Source organism: Simochromis diagramma, unplaced genomic scaffold (assembly GCF_900408965.1).
Source record: "Simochromis diagramma unplaced genomic scaffold, fSimDia1.1 OVJJ01000371.1, whole genome shotgun sequence".
In the NCBI taxonomy this organism is placed as follows: Eukaryota; Metazoa; Chordata; class Actinopteri; order Cichliformes; family Cichlidae; genus Simochromis; species Simochromis diagramma.
Genome location: NW_024386920.1, coordinates 5,362,201 through 5,379,411, shown reverse-complemented (window position 1 = coordinate 5,379,411; position 17,211 = coordinate 5,362,201). Strand labels below are relative to the sequence as shown.

General features: G+C 40.8%; 1 protein-coding gene across 3 annotated transcripts; it reads left to right on the top strand.

Moving 5' to 3' along the window:
• Positions 1-3,173: 3,173 nt before the first annotated feature.
• hcfc2 (host cell factor C2) lies at positions 3,174-13,165 on the top strand. 3 transcript variants are annotated; one of them, XM_040036873.1, is made up of 17 exons: positions 3,174-3,423; positions 4,109-4,257; positions 4,346-4,506; positions 4,593-4,795; positions 6,197-6,281; positions 8,141-8,244; positions 8,402-8,635; positions 8,724-8,927; positions 9,159-9,193; positions 9,781-9,883; positions 10,548-10,604; positions 10,690-10,745; positions 10,827-10,970; positions 11,054-11,239; positions 11,329-11,626; positions 11,714-11,786; positions 11,873-13,165. In XM_040036873.1, the coding sequence occupies exons 1-17, from the start codon at positions 3,258-3,260 to the stop codon at positions 11,880-11,882; spliced, it is 2,268 nt and encodes a 755-aa protein (XP_039892807.1). In that variant the 5' UTR covers positions 3,174-3,257; the 3' UTR covers positions 11,883-13,165. The 3 variants fall into 3 exon arrangements, with proteins under 3 accessions (XP_039892807.1, XP_039892806.1, XP_039892805.1); XM_040036872.1 differs by having other exon boundaries at positions 9,778-9,883; XM_040036871.1 differs by having other exon boundaries at positions 3,176-3,423; positions 9,763-9,883.
• Positions 13,166-17,211: the final 4,046 nt, after the last annotated feature.

The window sequence follows — 17,211 nt, the reverse complement described above, 5'->3', positions numbered from 1 at the left end:
GGGGTTCCTGTTTTTACACACACACACACACACACACACACACACACACACACACACACACACACACACACACACACACACACAGTACGGCCTTTGGGTAACTTTATTGTCCAAACTTTAGTTTCCTTATGCAAAAATCATCACCTTCTGGAGGTGGGTACAATGCATACACTTACAAAGCAAAAACTTTATTACGTTTAATGAATAAATATATATGTAATATTTAAACGATTTAATATAAAACCTTTAATGCTCTCGACTTAAATACTTAGTATGGGGGCTGAGGACTTTGTTAGATGACGCATCAGCTGAAACCCTTGAAAGGTGCCTTTCAATCTGGAGAGGTCAACCGCAGACTGTTGGAAGAGAAAGGGAAAGATCGTTTATGTCTGCAAAGATGAACCACGCCTCAGCATAAGCGCAGCCCACTCTCTGCTCTCCCTGAAATTTCCATTTCCAAACCCACACCAGAGAGCAACATCAAACGACCTCACACACTCTAGTCACATACTGGTCAACAGACAGAATTTAGCATAAAATATTAATCAGATTTTGCTTTTTTAATCACTGAGAAACCTGTTGTGTCTAAGTCAGACAGTGCTATATGGTTCAATTCTACATTAAACATTTTTTAGTGAGTGTATGTGTGTCACGGTGGCCTCCAATGCCATGCCAACAGCTGTTGCATCATTTATATCATGCAGCCTTCATGACATAATTCTGCAATCGTTTATTATTGCAACTGCATGCCGATAGGGGTCGCATGTGAGACAGTTTAGAGTCCTCAAGCACTCAGAAGCTAATTTAACCCAACAGGAAAAACACAATGTAATGGGCAGTCACTGGCAGGCAATGCTTACCCAACAGCTGGTGGAGCTGGATTGTCTGTGCACCATGTCAGGTTACTTTCCATAACGCAACACAGATCAATTTGAAATTGTTATGTAAATGTCCCTGGGTGGAGGTTTGAATGCTGGGTTTCCTATGAAATTCCTCTTGTGATAAAGTTACGTTCAGATGCCGTCTGACTGTGTGAGGCAAACGCATGAGAAAACATTTTGTTGTCTTTTCTGCTTTGACCTGTGCTTCATTTGTGTGCGAAATAATAGCAAACTATTGTGCAGGTCTTTTCTCACCTGATAAAAGATTAGTCTGTGTAAGTGCAACTTTACATGTGTCATCTTATTGCACTTCCTCTCATTTGACTGTGTGGTTTTGCATGTCGTCCTTATGTCATTTGACTGTTTAGCTTGTGACATGCAGTGCAATCGAGCAACATTCTACACTACGTGCAGCACACACTGCTGCGCTTTTTTGAATACCTGTCTTTTAAAGTAGTTGATAACATTAGAAAAAAACTAAGACTACCAAGAGAATTCGGAGGACTGAATTTAACAAGGCAAGTTATTTTTGGTGGCCTACAAAGTAGTGATGGGATTTCCAGCTCTTTTTAGAGAACCAGCTCTTTCGGCTCGGCTCACTAAAAAGAGTCGGCTCTTTCGGCTCCCAACCAGCTCTTCAGGTTGTTTTGTTGCTTTAATTAATTTATTATTAACAATAATATAAAATTATGCACAAAAGGAATTACTAATGTAAAAAAAAGTGATTTTATTTATACATGTTTATATATAAATATATGCGGTGGCCCCTAGAAACAAAGCATGCACAAAGTCCAAAGCACATTTCTAGCGTTAACTGAACTTCCTTAACAGAGCTACCTAGATCACTTAAATTACACAATTGAAAGCATATGTGTATTGGTTGTGTATTTATACACAAGCACTCATAGATATTCAAATAATTAAAAAAAAAAAGTTAATTTACCTGTTATTACCACACACCAAATCCGGTTGTTGGTACTTGCTGTCTTGTGTAGCCACTAGGTAACAAAAGCTCAACACTGCCCCTAGCATCCTGGAGCACTTCTGTCATCTTTTGTATGTGTTTTGAGTTTTTATGTGTTTTGGAGTTTGTACCTGCTTTGTCTCCGTACGTTTGCCACCGTAAATATACTTTTATTTATTCACTCCACATAAAATGTAATAAATAATTCATATAATACTAAAACCAACTATTCACATTTCAACTTTTAACTATTTAAATTTTCAGCTTTTTCCTTTTAAACAAATTTTAAGTGAAACAACAAAAAACACTGCAAACCACAACACAATTAAATATAAATTAAAATATGAAAACAAAAAGAAGATGCACATTCTCTGTCATATGGGCCTGCATGAATAAGCTTTCTGAATCTTTTAACATCCACAACTGAAAATAGTTGTGGATGATTATTAAACCTTTCTAATGTGACGTTGTTGTCCCCACAAGGCTCACGTGCGGAGTGAAGCGGAAAAAGGGGCGAGAGAGAGGGTGAGAAAAAGGAAAAGAAAACCCAACGGCTCGCGATAATGAGCCGGCTTGCATCATTCACGTCAAAGATCCGGCTCTAAGAGCCATTTCGTTGGAGACCGACACATCACTACTACAAAGACGTAAAAGGCTCTTGGCGAGATGGTGGGTATGGCTACATCAAAAATGAAAGCGCAGCTATGCACATTTGAAACCATTTTAAGACACTCACTTGCCAAACACTGCCCACTGGTGGTGAAAGTTTTATTTACTTCTTGCCTAGGGTAATTACAAAATACACCTTTAAATGTTAAGTCAGTAAGAAAATCATAACAATTCAGCCATATAGCATGCATCAGGACATGCAAAACAGCACAGACAAATGAGAGAAAGGATGACAGAGGCCAAGTTGCACTGACGGACAATTAATCTGTCTGGTAACCAATCAACACACACAATCTGATCAATAACAAGTTAAAACAAATGCTTTATGATGTATTTACTCCACACAGACTGTGCACATGTGAACATATTTTGGCGCAAATGGAAATCAAAACTTTGTGTTTTTCCCCTTCCACCCAAAAAATAAAAATAAACAATGAGAAATATTTTTTCAGATGAAAAGACTACAAATAGACAGATATGCATGTGTAAAATCAATTGTCACAGGCATCAAGAATATGTGCTTCCACCGAATAGTTCTCCATCTCTTTACGTTAATCTAACGAACTGCTCTGCAGCTCCTAAAAACTCATACCGGTATACAGAAAAATTAAGCCAAACCAAAGATCAGAGTGAGACTTCCTATTTGTTTGTTCCTCTTTGGTTGAAGTTCCTGATACCCTCTCCGGTCCGCCCCCATCTTTAAAACGTCCACAGCGCCAAACTTTGGGCTCCCCAACGGGAAAATGACGAGCAGCGAAGAGGAGCCGCAGTGGAGGAAAGTGCATTCCGTTACAGGAGTGATACCTCGGTCCAGGCATGGACACCGTGCAGTCGCAATCCGGGAGCTCATCGTCGTTTTCGGTGGTGGAAACGAAGGGATAGCGGAGGATCTCCATGTTTACAACACTGGTGAGCTACCGTTAGCATTCACGCTAACTAGCAGGTTAGCGGCTAATGTTTTTAGCATGCTCGAGAGGGAAACGACCCCTTAAGCTAACGAGCCCTCCACCACGGGCTTTTGTATACTGTATATGTGTTACATATATCTTTATAAAACAACCGCAAAATTATGAAATTGCGTGTGTACGATATTATTTGGTTGGGTTCTTTTTCATGTTTGTAAACTATCCACTTACTTGACCAGGAGAGTTTTATAGTTCCGAAATGTAGTGAACTGTAAAGTGAATTTGAGAAAGAGCCAAAAAAAGTAAGAACGTCACATCCTTTGTTTAATTAGCGATAGCAGTTAGCTTGAAAACATAAAGTTTCACAAAGAAGCATGGCAAAAATTAAACAAAGCTTACTGTGTGCGGCAAAGTGCCAGCGGAACTCGAGACTACTCCGGTACCGAGTGTTTGAACGTGACTCATAACGGACTTTTGTGTAATAGTGAAAACATGCACAAAGAAAGCACTGAACTATATAGCATATTAAATATATGAAGTTCTTGTTACTTAAGGTGCAGTTTGGGTTATGTATGTAAAAATATATTTAACGTGAATGCGTGAATTGTCTCCAGGCCAGCTTTGGCCAGTGCATTAAACATTATTAAGACATGTATAATACATTGGCTAACAGCTACCCTTTTTCCCAGTCTCAAAGCAGTGGTTTCTACCTGCGGTTAGGGGTGACATCCCTCCTGGCTGTGCAGCCCATGGCTTTGTTTGTGAAGGTACTCGAATACTGGTCTTTGGTGGAATGGTTGAGTTTGGAAAATACACCAACAGCCTCTATGAACTCCAGGTAACACTGTCTCTTTTTTCCACTGCAGCTTCTTCTAACTCTGCTGCTGTTATGGGGAAGATGTTAAAAGATATTTTTTGTTTCTCAGGCGAGTCGCTGGCTGTGGAAGAAGCTGAAGCCAAGGGCACCCAGAAATGGCTCACTGCCGTGCCCTCGGATCGGACACAGCTTCACTCTTGTGGGTAATAAATGCTACCTGTTTGGAGGGCTGGCCAATGATAGTGAGGATCCCAATGGCAACGTGCCAAGGTACTGTGCAGACACATCTTTACTCTCAAGAATGGTGTAAAAACCTGTAAGTGCTCTGTGGTTTATTGGGTTTTTCCCCATTTTAGGTATTTGGGAGACTTGTATGAATTGGAGCTCCAGTCAGTTTCAGGGGCCAGAGGCTGGAACATTCCAGACACAAAGGGCCGTGGTCCCTCTGCACGGGAGTCCCATACATCAGTTGCCTACACTGGCCTTGGTTCCCCGAAGCTCTACATCTTTGGAGGGATGCAAGGAAGTCGGCTAGATGACCTCTGGCAGCTTGATCTTGGTAGGAGTGATCTTGGTTTTATATATCATATTGACTAGCTGCAGAAAGAAAGCTTTATTTTGATGTTCACTTGGATTAAAATTTAAATTGCATTAGTGATACTTATGCTTGTGATTGTTGCCAACTGTCATTCTCTCATCCTGCCCAATAAATTGCAAGCCAAAAAAGAACAATAGTATAACAACAACAAAAAAAAAACAACCTAAATGCAAGTGTGGAGTCGATGGAAGACCAGAGTCGTGGAGGATTTGGGACAGAAGGATAGCAGCAAGAGTGTAACAGGATTAGAAATGAGTATATCATAGGGACAGCTCAGGTTAAATGGTTTGGAGGCAACGCTAGGCAGCAGTGAGATAGTTTGCATATTTACAGAGGAGGGATCGTGGCTGTATCGTACAAAGAATCATGAAGATTGCAGCTGCCAGGCAGGAGGAAAAGAGGAAGACCACAGAATGCGATTCATGGATGTAGTGGAGAAGGACATGCACAGGGTTGGTGTGATAGAGGAGGATTCTAGGTATAGTGTGAGATGGAGGCAATCCCTAAACGGACCAGCCAGAAGAAGAAGGACAAAAAAAAAGGTTTAAGCATGAATTTTTAATAAAACTGCCTTAATGATTAATGTAAGAGTAAGATTGGTTGATATTAACTCTACACAGGATTTGCAGTGTGTGTGTGTGTGTGTGTGTATATCTATCTATCTATCTATCTATCTATCTATCTATCTATCTATCTATCTATTAGTTTTATTAAAAATTCATGTGTTTGTATATTTGTGCAACATGGCAGTAAGTATAAAATGAAAACTGTAATGGTGAAAATACCTTTGGTTGTGCCAGAAGTTGGTGAAGTAACATATGATCAAAATTTTCAGTGTTCCGTCTTCTTTCAAAGTTGGCAACCCTGAGAAAATAAACCAGTGTTATGAATTTAAACCTTTGTTTGCATTGCTCCTCAGTTAGGTGTCAGCTGTGTCATTCCCTGCAGGCTTCATTTTGTTATTTTGACCTTTTAAGCTAATTTGGCAATCATTCATCACAGAAAGGTAACGTTATATAACTTTGCTCAGCCATGTCTCTAACACATGTGAGTCCACTGAGATCCTCATAATTAGAAAACGGTCATCCCCAATTAGATGTGAGATTTTCTTTTTTAATGTGCATAAGCATATTAAGTTCAAGGGTTGATGATTTAACTGAAATAACATAAGAAATTAATTCTGGAAAAACTCAAATTGCTAAATAGAAAATCATCAGAATGCAAGAAGTGACATGTTTAACACCCTGATTTTTCTCTTTGACGTTTTAAGCCCTGTTTGCATGTCTCCATTTCTAATTGGTAATGAGGAACAGGAGTTTGGAATATTTAAACACACCTATATCTTTTCTTTGTCGTCGTTAGACACAATGGTTTGGTCAATGCCGGAAACAAAAGGTTCCACACCATTTCCCAGAAGTCTTCATTCGGCCAGTGTCATCGGAAACAAGTAAGCTTCTTATGTATTAACACCAGAGAGCTTTTTGTGTTCCTCTCTGGCAACAAAAAGCTACTTTATATTAGGGCTGCCACAATTAGTCGACTAGTCACGATTACGTCGACGATTTATTTAATAGTAGACGCGTCCTTTAAAGCTTTGTAAGATCCCGAAAGACACAGGAATAAGCATTAGGGTTTAAGAGTGTAATAACGGGCTGAAACAGAAGGTGGCAGCACTGCTTGTACAAGGATGCCAGCTGCCGTTAAACCCCAAAGAAGAAGAAGCAGTGTCCAGCATCGTAGCTGTGTCCAAATTCAGGGACAGCATCCTTCGGAAGCCGCATTTGTAGGCCTATTACGTTACAGCGACGCGACGAAGGCTATCCAAATTCAAAGACTCCGACAGATGTGTCCTTCAGTTTTTATATTACTCTTATTACTCTTTCTGGGTCACAAAATAAACTTTTAACATATTTTCAGGCGAGAATGTAGCTGTGTAACCTTCAAATATCTGCTCAGTTTATCAAGACATCACATATTTGCAAAAGTGCTCTGACGTTTTCGGAGACGTCTGTTACCCACTAGCTCGACAGCTAGCCGGGGTTCAAGGCTCACTAGAGCCGGCGAGAGCAGCAGACTCCCGGAACATCGTTTTCAGATCCCCGCTGTCTTTCGCTACTCGGGTTAAACACGATATATAAGTCACTTAGATAGTTTAAAAATGTTATTGTTTGGCTTTTTTCTGTGTTTTATTTGTTCCTGAGTAAATCAGTTTGGCTGAGATTAAAGTTATAGTTTTCACAAACTGAATAATCAGTTTTCTGTTTATTCAGAAAACTGAATAAACAGAAGTGTGAGATGGTCGAGAATTTACTCCAATTTACTGCTGTTATATTTTAGATAGCAAGGAGCAGATGGCTGAGTTTATTAAACTCCACTGAGACCATCTGCAAATTTCATTAAAAGTTTAATAAACTATCATCTTGTCTTTATTTTTAGTTAGCACATATTCAAGCTGTAAACTAATGATAGTTATATAAGAGCAGATGCATGCTGTTAAAATAAGCTGTACGCTTTACCTCCAATAGATGCATGATGTGATTAGTCGACTGATCACAAAAATAATCAATCAGTCGACTATCAAAATAATCGTTTGTGGCAGCCCTACTTTATACTCTGCCATGTGGCTAAATCTGATAATGCAGCTTAACTTTATAAATGATTATCTACGTTGATAAAACATCATATTTCAGTTCGTCCTGAGCATAATGCTACACTATACTGCCAAACGTATTCACCCATCCAAGTCATTGAGTTCAGGTGTTTCAGGCTCTTCCATGGCCACAGGTGGATCAAATAAAGCTCCTAGGCATTCAGACTGCTTCTACAAACATTTGTGAAAGAATTAGTTGCTCTCAGGAGCTCGGTGAATTCCAGTGTGGTACTGTGATAGGATGGCAGCTGTGCAACAAGTCTAGTCATGAAATTTCTTCACTAATAAATATTCCACAGTCAGCTGTTAGTGGTATTATAACAATGTGAAAGCCACTGGGGATGACAGCAACTCCAACATACATGAAGTGGTAGGCGATGTAAAATTACAAAGCAGGGTCATCTACTGTTGATGCACATAATGTGCAGAGGTCACCAACTTTTGGCAGATTCAGTTGCTCCAGACCTCCAAACTTAGTTTGGCCTTGAGCTAATTGGTCAAGAACAGTGCATAGAGAGCTGTAATGGGTTTCCATGGATGAGCAGCTGCATCCAAGTCTTACATCACCCAATGTTTGTGTGTTATTGTTTTATAGTTCTTGTGTATATATGAAACCAGAATGTCCTTCGACATAGTCTGGTGTGTTCTGTCTGCAGGATGTATGTTTTTGGCGGCTGGATTCCTGCTCCAGAGTCAGAGATGCACATTGCTTTAGGAACTGAATGGATCTGCACTAATTCCCTGAGCGTTCTCAACTTAGGTGAGTTCTTCTCATTATAACCCCTTAAAATAACTTATGAGTGGTTTTGTAAATGAGATCTGGAGCCTGTGAGTCTTTTGTTTAATCTCATCCATGGAATTCCTACATCCTTCATGGAGGCCAGCAAGCTCACTGTTACCTGGTTTTCCTATCACAGACACTATGACTTGGCAGAACCTTGGCCCAGAGCAGCACGATGATGATATAGAGTACCAGCTGCAGAGCCAGGGACCACAGACCGATGATCCATATGCCTGCAGACCAAGAGCCAGGGCTGGCCACTGCGCCGCTAGCGTTGGCTCCAGGCTTTACGTTTGGAGCGGCCGTGATGGATACCGCAAGAGCTGGAACTACCAAGTGTGCTGCAAGGACCTGTGGTACCTGGAAACAGGTGAGAAACGGGGGAGCGAGTTAGGGCAATGGGGTCGGTGCTGGGGGGGCAAAAAGCACAAATCTGTTTAAAAATCCTTTGGTCTCAGATCGACCAGCGACCCCAGAGGCAGTGCTGCTCATCAAATCTACTGTCAGCATGCTCCATGTGGCATGGCGCCCCCTGGCTGCGGCAGACTGCTATATCCTCCAGATCCAGCCGGCAAGTTCCCCCAGGACTACAGTGAGTGGTCCCAAACCAGCAGATCCAACAGGAATAGATGGTCAGAATGGAAAGGAAAAACAATCTGCTGGTAAGGAAAGCACAGCCTTCAGTGACTTCATCAGTTTATATTAAAATCTTTATTGGATTTAGATGGAAAGGTTTCTGTGTAGAGCTAATGGTCACTGCAAACAGAATACAATAAGCAGCAAAAAGGGAACAATTTCAATGCTTTCAGACTCATAAAATACACTATTGACACTATCAGTCTTTCTTTACTTTCTTTGTAAAATGGTTTGATCCCATCATTGTCAAAATGAAGAAACTGCAAACCGAGAAGAGAAAGGAGCAGCACAGGTAAGTGTCTTTCTTATATCAATAATAAAGGCTGGGCAATATGGGGGAAGAACAGTGATCAATGTCAATCAAATCACTTCTTGTGGGCGTTGTGTTGTCAGTGGGAGAAACATTTCATCGTCCAAGTGACTTCAGTCTTTGAAGAAGTCACTTTTTCCCCTTTGTTTTCTCTCTTGTTATTGTTCCTGATTTAATCGTGTACAAAGCTTCAGTCGCCCAAATATCATGTGTGCTATTGCCGGCTGCCAGTCCTACACGGTGCTTCAGTTTAAAATTATGTGGCTATAGCTCAGATCCAGCCACATCATTAGTTCAGTTCAGTACTAATCTTATTAGCTTTTTGGGTTATCTGTCAAAATGTGAATGGAATGAGCTCTACTGGCTTTATCTTAACACTGAGGAAAAGTTATTTCACAATAACTGTATTTATCATTTTATCACCCAGAACTATCTATAAATAAGATTTAATACACAAACACTAACATACAGCCACACTAACACGCCAGCAGTCCAGACGTAGTGCTTAAATTTTCTCCCTGATGTTGTGTTTTTTTCTTTTTCTTTCTCAGGGTGCTTTGCTGCAGCAGGATGCTTCAGCAAAATCTTCAAATGGCTCAGCAGACAGTCAAGCACAGGGTGGGAGGATCGATGGGAGAGACTTGAAAGAGGATTCTAACCTGAAACTCTGCAGTAAGTCTCTTATCAGGTGGTTCTTGCTTAAATGCTGTTTTATACAGTTCATTTCAGTTTTGTTTATATAACCTCAAATCACCACAACAGTCACCAAGCCACTTTTATATTGTAAGATAAAGACTCTACAGTAATACAGAAATAAACCCCAACAATCAGATGTCCTCCTATAAGCAAGCGATTTACAACAGTGGGAAGGAAAAACTCCCTTTTAATAGGAAGAAGCCTCCAGCTGACGCAAGGTCAGGGAGGGGAAGCTATCTGCTGTTACCAATGTGTGTTTAAGAATTTAAGCTCCTGCACAGTAATAGTCAGATATGTTTGCAGAAACATGGCTGCACAAATAAACACTTACTCCAGTTTATGATTTCTAATCTTAGACTCAACTTGAAAAAAAATACAAAAGCAGTGCATTCTTTGACGTGGCTAGAGTAGCTTTGTACGAGTCACAGTTCAAATTATCCTTATTTATCATATACTCAGCCTTGGTGCAGGCACAGCACTGTTTATGACAGAATGTAAATGCTTCAAAATTTGCAGGCCACATCAGATTGTGTTACTGAACCAGATGTGACCTATAATGTAATTTAATTTTTCTCCAAAGCAGGATTTTGTTATTATGACATTTTTAGATTGTTTGTGTTTCTGTGTGTTCTGTTTGTAGCTGCTGGGCAGGAGACGGCAGCAGCAGATCTCAGCAGCTCAGCTCAGCTCCAGTCAGGTAATGGTGGCTCTTACGCTCTAACATCAGTGATATTTGACTGGTGAGGATTTTAAAACGTGTTGATTGTTTTACCTTTTTACAGGCAAAAAGCCGGTTTCTGCAGACAAGACAGCAGATTTTTATACCCACACAGATCAGGTCAGATTTTCTTCTGATAGTGAATTTTTAACTCTGCCTCTCAGCTTGGTTCATACTAACACCACAAACCATCACCTTCAGGTTCGGCAGAATCCAGACAACGCTGTGTGGTTTGATGTCGGCGTGTTCAAAGCACTATTCTCTGAGGTCAGCCACTACTACCTACCTGCTGATGGTGACCAGGTGACGTCTGCCATCAACAGTCGGGCAACGAACACTAAAGAGGTAAAAACCAGAAGTGAATGGTGTTTATGAAGAAACCACTTATGGATTACATCTTACCCTCACATGCTCACTCTCTCCTTCAGAAGAAGCTGCCAGGGCCTCAGGACTACCAGGGCAGAGAGAAGCAGGAGCTGGCTACCGGTCAGACATACAGGTTCAGAGTTGCAGGCATCAACTACTTTGGCCAGGGAGATTTCAGCCCGGTGAGCGAGTTCAAAACCTGCCAGCCTGGCTTCCCTGGAGCACCCTCTGCTGTTAAGATTACCAAGGTGACACACAGTATCAAGAAATATTGGTGCAAAGATCAGGAAAACTGGAAAATGTATTTGATGTGCTTTTCGGTATCGTTTGCATGTAGGCCACTGATTCAGTCCACATCACTTGGGAGGCTCCTTCATCTCCATCGGGCCGGATCCTGGAGTATTCCATGTACATGGCAGTGAGGAAGAGCCGCTCATCCACTTCGGATCGGCCGGGTCAGATGGCGTTCATCCGGATATACCGTGGCACCAAGACCTCCTGCTCGGTCAGTTCCAGCCACCTGGACAACGCGCACATCGACAGCTCTGCCTCCAACCGACCAGCAGTCGTCTTCCGGATCGCTGCAAAGAATGAGCAAGGCTACGGCCCAGCCACGCAGATCCGCTGGATTCAAGGTGGAGCAGCTTCAGATATTATTTATTTAAACTTCCTCTCACATTAAAATGATGGATTTACCAACCTCCTCTTTCTGTGTTTTATAGATCCCAGTACACTGCGAACATCACTATCCAAAGCTGACAGCAGTGCCGAGGCTGACAACGACGCTGCTGACAGGTGATCAGAGTTTTTAACTTTTCTGCTTTGTTTATTTTTCAAAGTGGACACTTGTAATTGGTTCTTTATTTTCTTTCTTCTTGCAGCTCCAGCTGAAAATGTTTTAGGGAAAGGACTTTTCACTCAAGATGCTGGCAAATCTATTTCCCAATAGTTTTGTTAATTTATTTTTAATCTATTTAATTTTTACTTTGTAAATAGATTTACATTTTCACAGGCTGTTTGGCCACTGGTCTGTTTTAGTTAGTGTTTTGTTAAGTAATTATTATAGTATTATAAGATGTAGAAAACACTGCAAGTATTGTTTGAAATGCATTCTGGAAGACGTGAAGACACCTCAGTGTTTACTGGACAAGCCACTGACGGGCTATGAGAAGGAAACACGAGTGGTCCTTTTACAGGCCCCACCAGTCCCACGAGGTTATGAAATATCAGCAATGTTACTCATGTTTTTGTGTCTTACTCAGCCACATGTTACTGCAAACATGTTTCCGTTATACGTCTATATAATTTCAGTTTGATCTTTCTTTGTCTTTACATTTATCTCACTGTAATGTATGTGTAATACATCACAGTGCTTTTATTAGCAAGTTCAAAAGCCATGTACTCTTAACCTATTTCTGACATAAAATTTCATTTCAATATACTCATAGCCACAGAAAACAGTCATGTACTGGGTGAAAGGTATTACAGCTTTGCCATCTTCTTCATCGTGTTACCGTCTTTACCAGGTGCAGTAAAGATGCCACACTTTTTACCCGTTTCATTTTCCTCTTATAAAAGACTCGCACTCATCCATATATAGTGTCATCAGTTAGCCACTGGAATTTACACTGAGTAAATTGTTGTTTTTATAATTCAGATTATATCAATCTGGACCTGTTTTCTTGAAGATTTATAAATATAAATGTCATGATGGTATCAGCAAACATCAGCCCGTAATTGTCCTATTGAGGACACTCGCAGCTTTACATGGACCTCAATAATGTACAGACCACAGGCAGTTGTTACAGAGGCTGGGTGAAATACTGTTGCAATATAATGGAAAACAAAAAATGGGGTGAATTTACATTTTTCACTTTTAAAGCAGTGACCAGAGAGTGCACAAAGTTTCTAATGACAATCATTAGTGGCACTGTATAGGATTTAAAAGAAAGGTGCTCAAGATATGACTACCTGCTGGATGCTGGTGTAACACCTGTGTGTGGGCTGGTGGAGATGTGCTTCAGCATCTTTGGTCGGTTTGTTGCTCTGGATCAGCAGCAGCTTCTTCTGGTATCTAATTGCAGATGTGTGCAAGCTGCTCAGGTCTCACAGGTGATGAAGTCTAATGTGTGTGTATAACTAATCAATGTGACCTGCAATAATAATAATAATAATAAAAAAAACATCCATCCATTCATCAGTTTTCTTCCACTTATCTGGGGCCGGGTCACTCGGGTAGCAGCCCAAGCAAAGAAGCCCAGACTTCCCTCTCCCCAGCCACCACCTCCAGCTTGTCTGGGGGAACACCAAGGCGTTCCCAGGCCAGCCGAGAGATATAATCTCTCCAGGGTGTCCTGGGTCTGCCCTGGGGTCTCCTCTCTGTGGGACATGCCCAGAAAACCTTGCTCAGGAGGCGCCCATCCTTGTCAGATACCTGAACCACCTCAACTGACTCCTTTCGATGTGGAGGAGCAGCGGCTCTACTCTGAGCCCCTCCCGAATAGCTGAACTTCTCACCCTATCTCTAAGGGTGGAGAGAGTGGACAGCTTCAAATACCTCGGAGTTCACATCACGAGGGACCTGTCATGGTCCTGTCACATCAACACCGTGGTGAAAAAGGCCCGTCAGCGTCTCTACCACCTCAGACGCTTGAGAGACTTCCAACTGCCCTCCAAGGTGCTCAGGAACTTTTACTCCTGCACCATAGAGAGCATCCTGACGGGAAACATCTTAACCTGGTTCGGGAACAGCACCATGCAGGACAGACGAGCTCTACAGAGGGTTGTGCGGTCAGCTGAGCGCACCATCCGCTCCGAGCTCCCTGACCTGCACTCAATCTACAGCAGGCGGTGCTGGACCAAGGCCAGGAAGATCGTGAAGGACCTCAGCCATCCCAACAACAGACTGTTCTCTCTGCTGAGGTCAGGAAAGCTATTCCGCTCCCTGAAGACCAACACAGAGAGACTGAGGAGGAGCTTCTTCCCGCAGGCGATACGGTCTCTCAATCACACCACCACACAGTACTGACCCACACATACAGTTCTTACACACACACTGGACTTTCTGGACATTGTTTTCACTTCATTACTTAAATCACGCTGCTGTTATTGTGTATATATTTATTTATATTTCTTCATACATTCTTATATAGTTCTATATTGTGTATTTTGTTGTACAGTTATTTTATTTTCAACTTTAATTTATATATTTTATCTTATTCTCCCAGTTAAATTTACCCTTCATTCTAATTTGTGTTGTACAGTTATTTCATTTTTAACCTTAATTTATATTTTATTCCTTCCTAGTTAAATTTACCCTTTTTAATTTTTCATATTTATTTCCTATCTTATTCATAGCCTTTTCCTTTTTTGTTTTCTTTAGGTCACGAGCAGTTGTCCAAGCATTTCACTACATATCGTACTGTGTATGACTGTGTACGTGACAAATAAAATTTGAATTTGAATTTGAAAGGGCGAGGCCAGCCACCCTTTTCCGCCGCTTGTATTCGCAATCTCGTTCTTTCTGTCACTACCACAGCTCGTGACCATAGCATTTCAGTTAAAATATGAAGAGTCGCTGCAACATATTTTGTTGAATGTGGTAAATGTGTGTGAAACAGCTGTGGTAATGTATGGGTTAGTATGAACTATAATGTGGAAATACCAGACTATATATGAAGATTTGATACAGTAGCAAATATAATTATTACTGTAACAGATATAGCACATGCTTACAGGATGAACACTTTTTAGTAAAAATGTCAGTAATTTTTCGCCCTACAACCTGTTTATTTGCTCATTAAAAATTATCTAATCAATAATAAGACAGCAGGCATGTAGACATGAACGAGATGACCTGCCGCAGTTTAAACTGAGCATCAGAATGGGAGAAAATGGATGATTTATTTGACTCCGGGCATGTCATGGTTGTTGGTGCTAGATGAGCTGGTGCAGCTTCCTTTTCCCTGAAAAGTAAACTTTATTCAGATTGGCTGTCCCTCAAAAACAAAATCACACCAAAAAAGTCAATGTTAAACACTGAGATCACAGGCTGATCCGGCTCGTATCATAATGTGGCTCAGGAGAGGTTCTTAATTTATTTCATGTCTAGGGAATGTGAAGGCCAATCATCAGCGTCAGTGCCTTCCTCATTTATGAGTTGCCTTCACACTCTGACCACATGAATGACCTTCACAAGGAACCAGAAGTAAGCCTCATAGTAAGGTCTGAAGGGTTCAATAACAGGAGTCAGTACTGTTGGTCTGTGTGGTGCTCCTTGGATAACCATTGACAAACTATCACTAACTTACTGCCAAACCAGCAATACTGGAAGATGTTATGCAGGTAGCATAACATCTGTCGTGTTCTTTCCACATTTTTTCCACATCTGTCACATGTACTCAGTGTAAACCTGCTCTTATCTGAAAAAGAATGAGGTGCCAATGGTGGACCTACCATTACCATACCCACCATGGTGTTCCCATAGAACAGCGCCATGTAGACTGATTGGTGTTCAATGAACACAGGTCCTTTCAGGCCCTCATGTCATGCTCATGGAGACTTCTTGACCATTTGTTTAGAAAAATGCACATGAGCACCCTGATAGAGGTTATCTTGTGGGGCTCTTGCAGTGCTCCTCCTGTTCTTCCTAAATCAGTGGAGCAGATGCCAGTCCTACTGATAGATTGACCGCCCAGCCCAGGTCTCCTCATGTAATGGCCCATCTCCTGGTAGCTCCTCCACACTCTTGAAACTACTGGTAGACACAGCGAACCCTCTTGCAATAGCACACATAGATCTTCTAGAAATTGAACTACCTGATTAATCTGAATGGGCTTCAGGTCATGCTGCAAGTAATGACACTTGCAAAAAAAGCTAAATTAGAAACAAAATAGCCAAGGGGCTTAAGGAAAAAGCAGTGGTCTTCAGACCAATGTTCTTTCTAGGAAACGCTGACACTTGAATATTGGTGTTGACCATTCTGGAGGTGGTCAAAGTGGCCAGAAGACAGGAAAATGCCCCAGGGAAGCTGGCAGGGAGTGAATGTCCCCTGCGTGGGTAAATGCGCACGGTTCGCTTCGGTGACTATCACGGATCCTGCTGTATAATAACCTCAGCTGGAAGAAGCGACAAACCAAACATAGGAGAATGCTTTAAATATGGGTTTGGGGCTGTTTACGTGTGAATAGGGAAAGGCACTATCCCGTGAACCAAAGTGCATAAGCTCAGGAGGACGTAATGGACATTACAATCGGCGATTGTAATTTAAAACTTAGCACCTGAACACTCAACACTGATATAGAATAAAACGACTCAGCTGAATAAGTTTCTAAGATCTTCATTAAGGAGTCTTTATTCTCCAAATTTACTTAGACGTAATTACATATTAAAAGATTTCCAAAGGGAAGAAATTGAAAAAATAAGAACTGATTATATCACCTTCCCTATCCCTCCTAAAGGGATAGAAGTCCAATTTAAAATTTTGAATAAAATTTACCTGACAAATAGACTCCTTGGTGATAGATTCAAAATAGAAACTGGTAATTGTGTATTTTGTGAAACAGAAGGGGAGGATTTGGACCATCTATTCTTTTTGTGCAATTTTATACAAATATTTTGGTTGGATTTTCATACCTGGCTTTATTCCAGTGGGATTCAAATTACCCAATTTACCTTAAATATGATAATGTTTTGGAGTGTTTTTGAAAGAAAAGAAAGCTAATTATGTTGTTAATGTGTTATTAATTTTGTGCAAGCAATTTATACATAAATGTCGTTTTTTTTTAAGACCAAACCAACATAGGCTTACTGGAAAAACGACTTAAACCTGTTGGTTGAATCTTTGACCTTAGTTAGAAAGAAAAAGGCTGCTTTTTTTGTTTCCTTTGTGGAAGATTTTGATTTAGAGTTAATAATCTGTTAAATTATGTGACCCCATCTTTATATTATCTTTTTCCTATGCATGAAAGTTGCTAATATGTAAGGAATGGTTATTCTCTGAATGTGTGCATTTTGTTTGCATGTTAATATTACTAATAAAAAACAACAACAACAACAACAAAAACAAAACAAACGTGTGTTAAATTTGAAAAAACAAAAACAAAAAAACGACTCAACTACACAATCCTTGGTTACGGTCGCATAAAGGGGAAGGTAGTGGAGAAAGGTGGTCTCGAACCCCGGAATACCGGTTGATAGCCCTTCGACCTAAGTGCTATGC

Bases quoted from the DNA above. Each gene is read 5' to 3' on its own strand.
- hcfc2 (XM_040036871.1), top strand. From the start codon at position 3,258: ATGACGAGCAGCGAAGAGGAGCCGCAGTGGAGGAAAGTGCATTCCGTT. The intron at 9,194-9,762 runs GTAAGTGTCTTT...TTTCTTTCTCAG, and splicing joins AAGAGAAAGGAGCAGCACAG to GGTGCTTTGCTGCAGCAGGA. The intron at 10,746-10,826 runs GTCAGATTTTCT...CATCACCTTCAG, and splicing joins TTTATACCCACACAGATCAG to GTTCGGCAGAATCCAGACAA.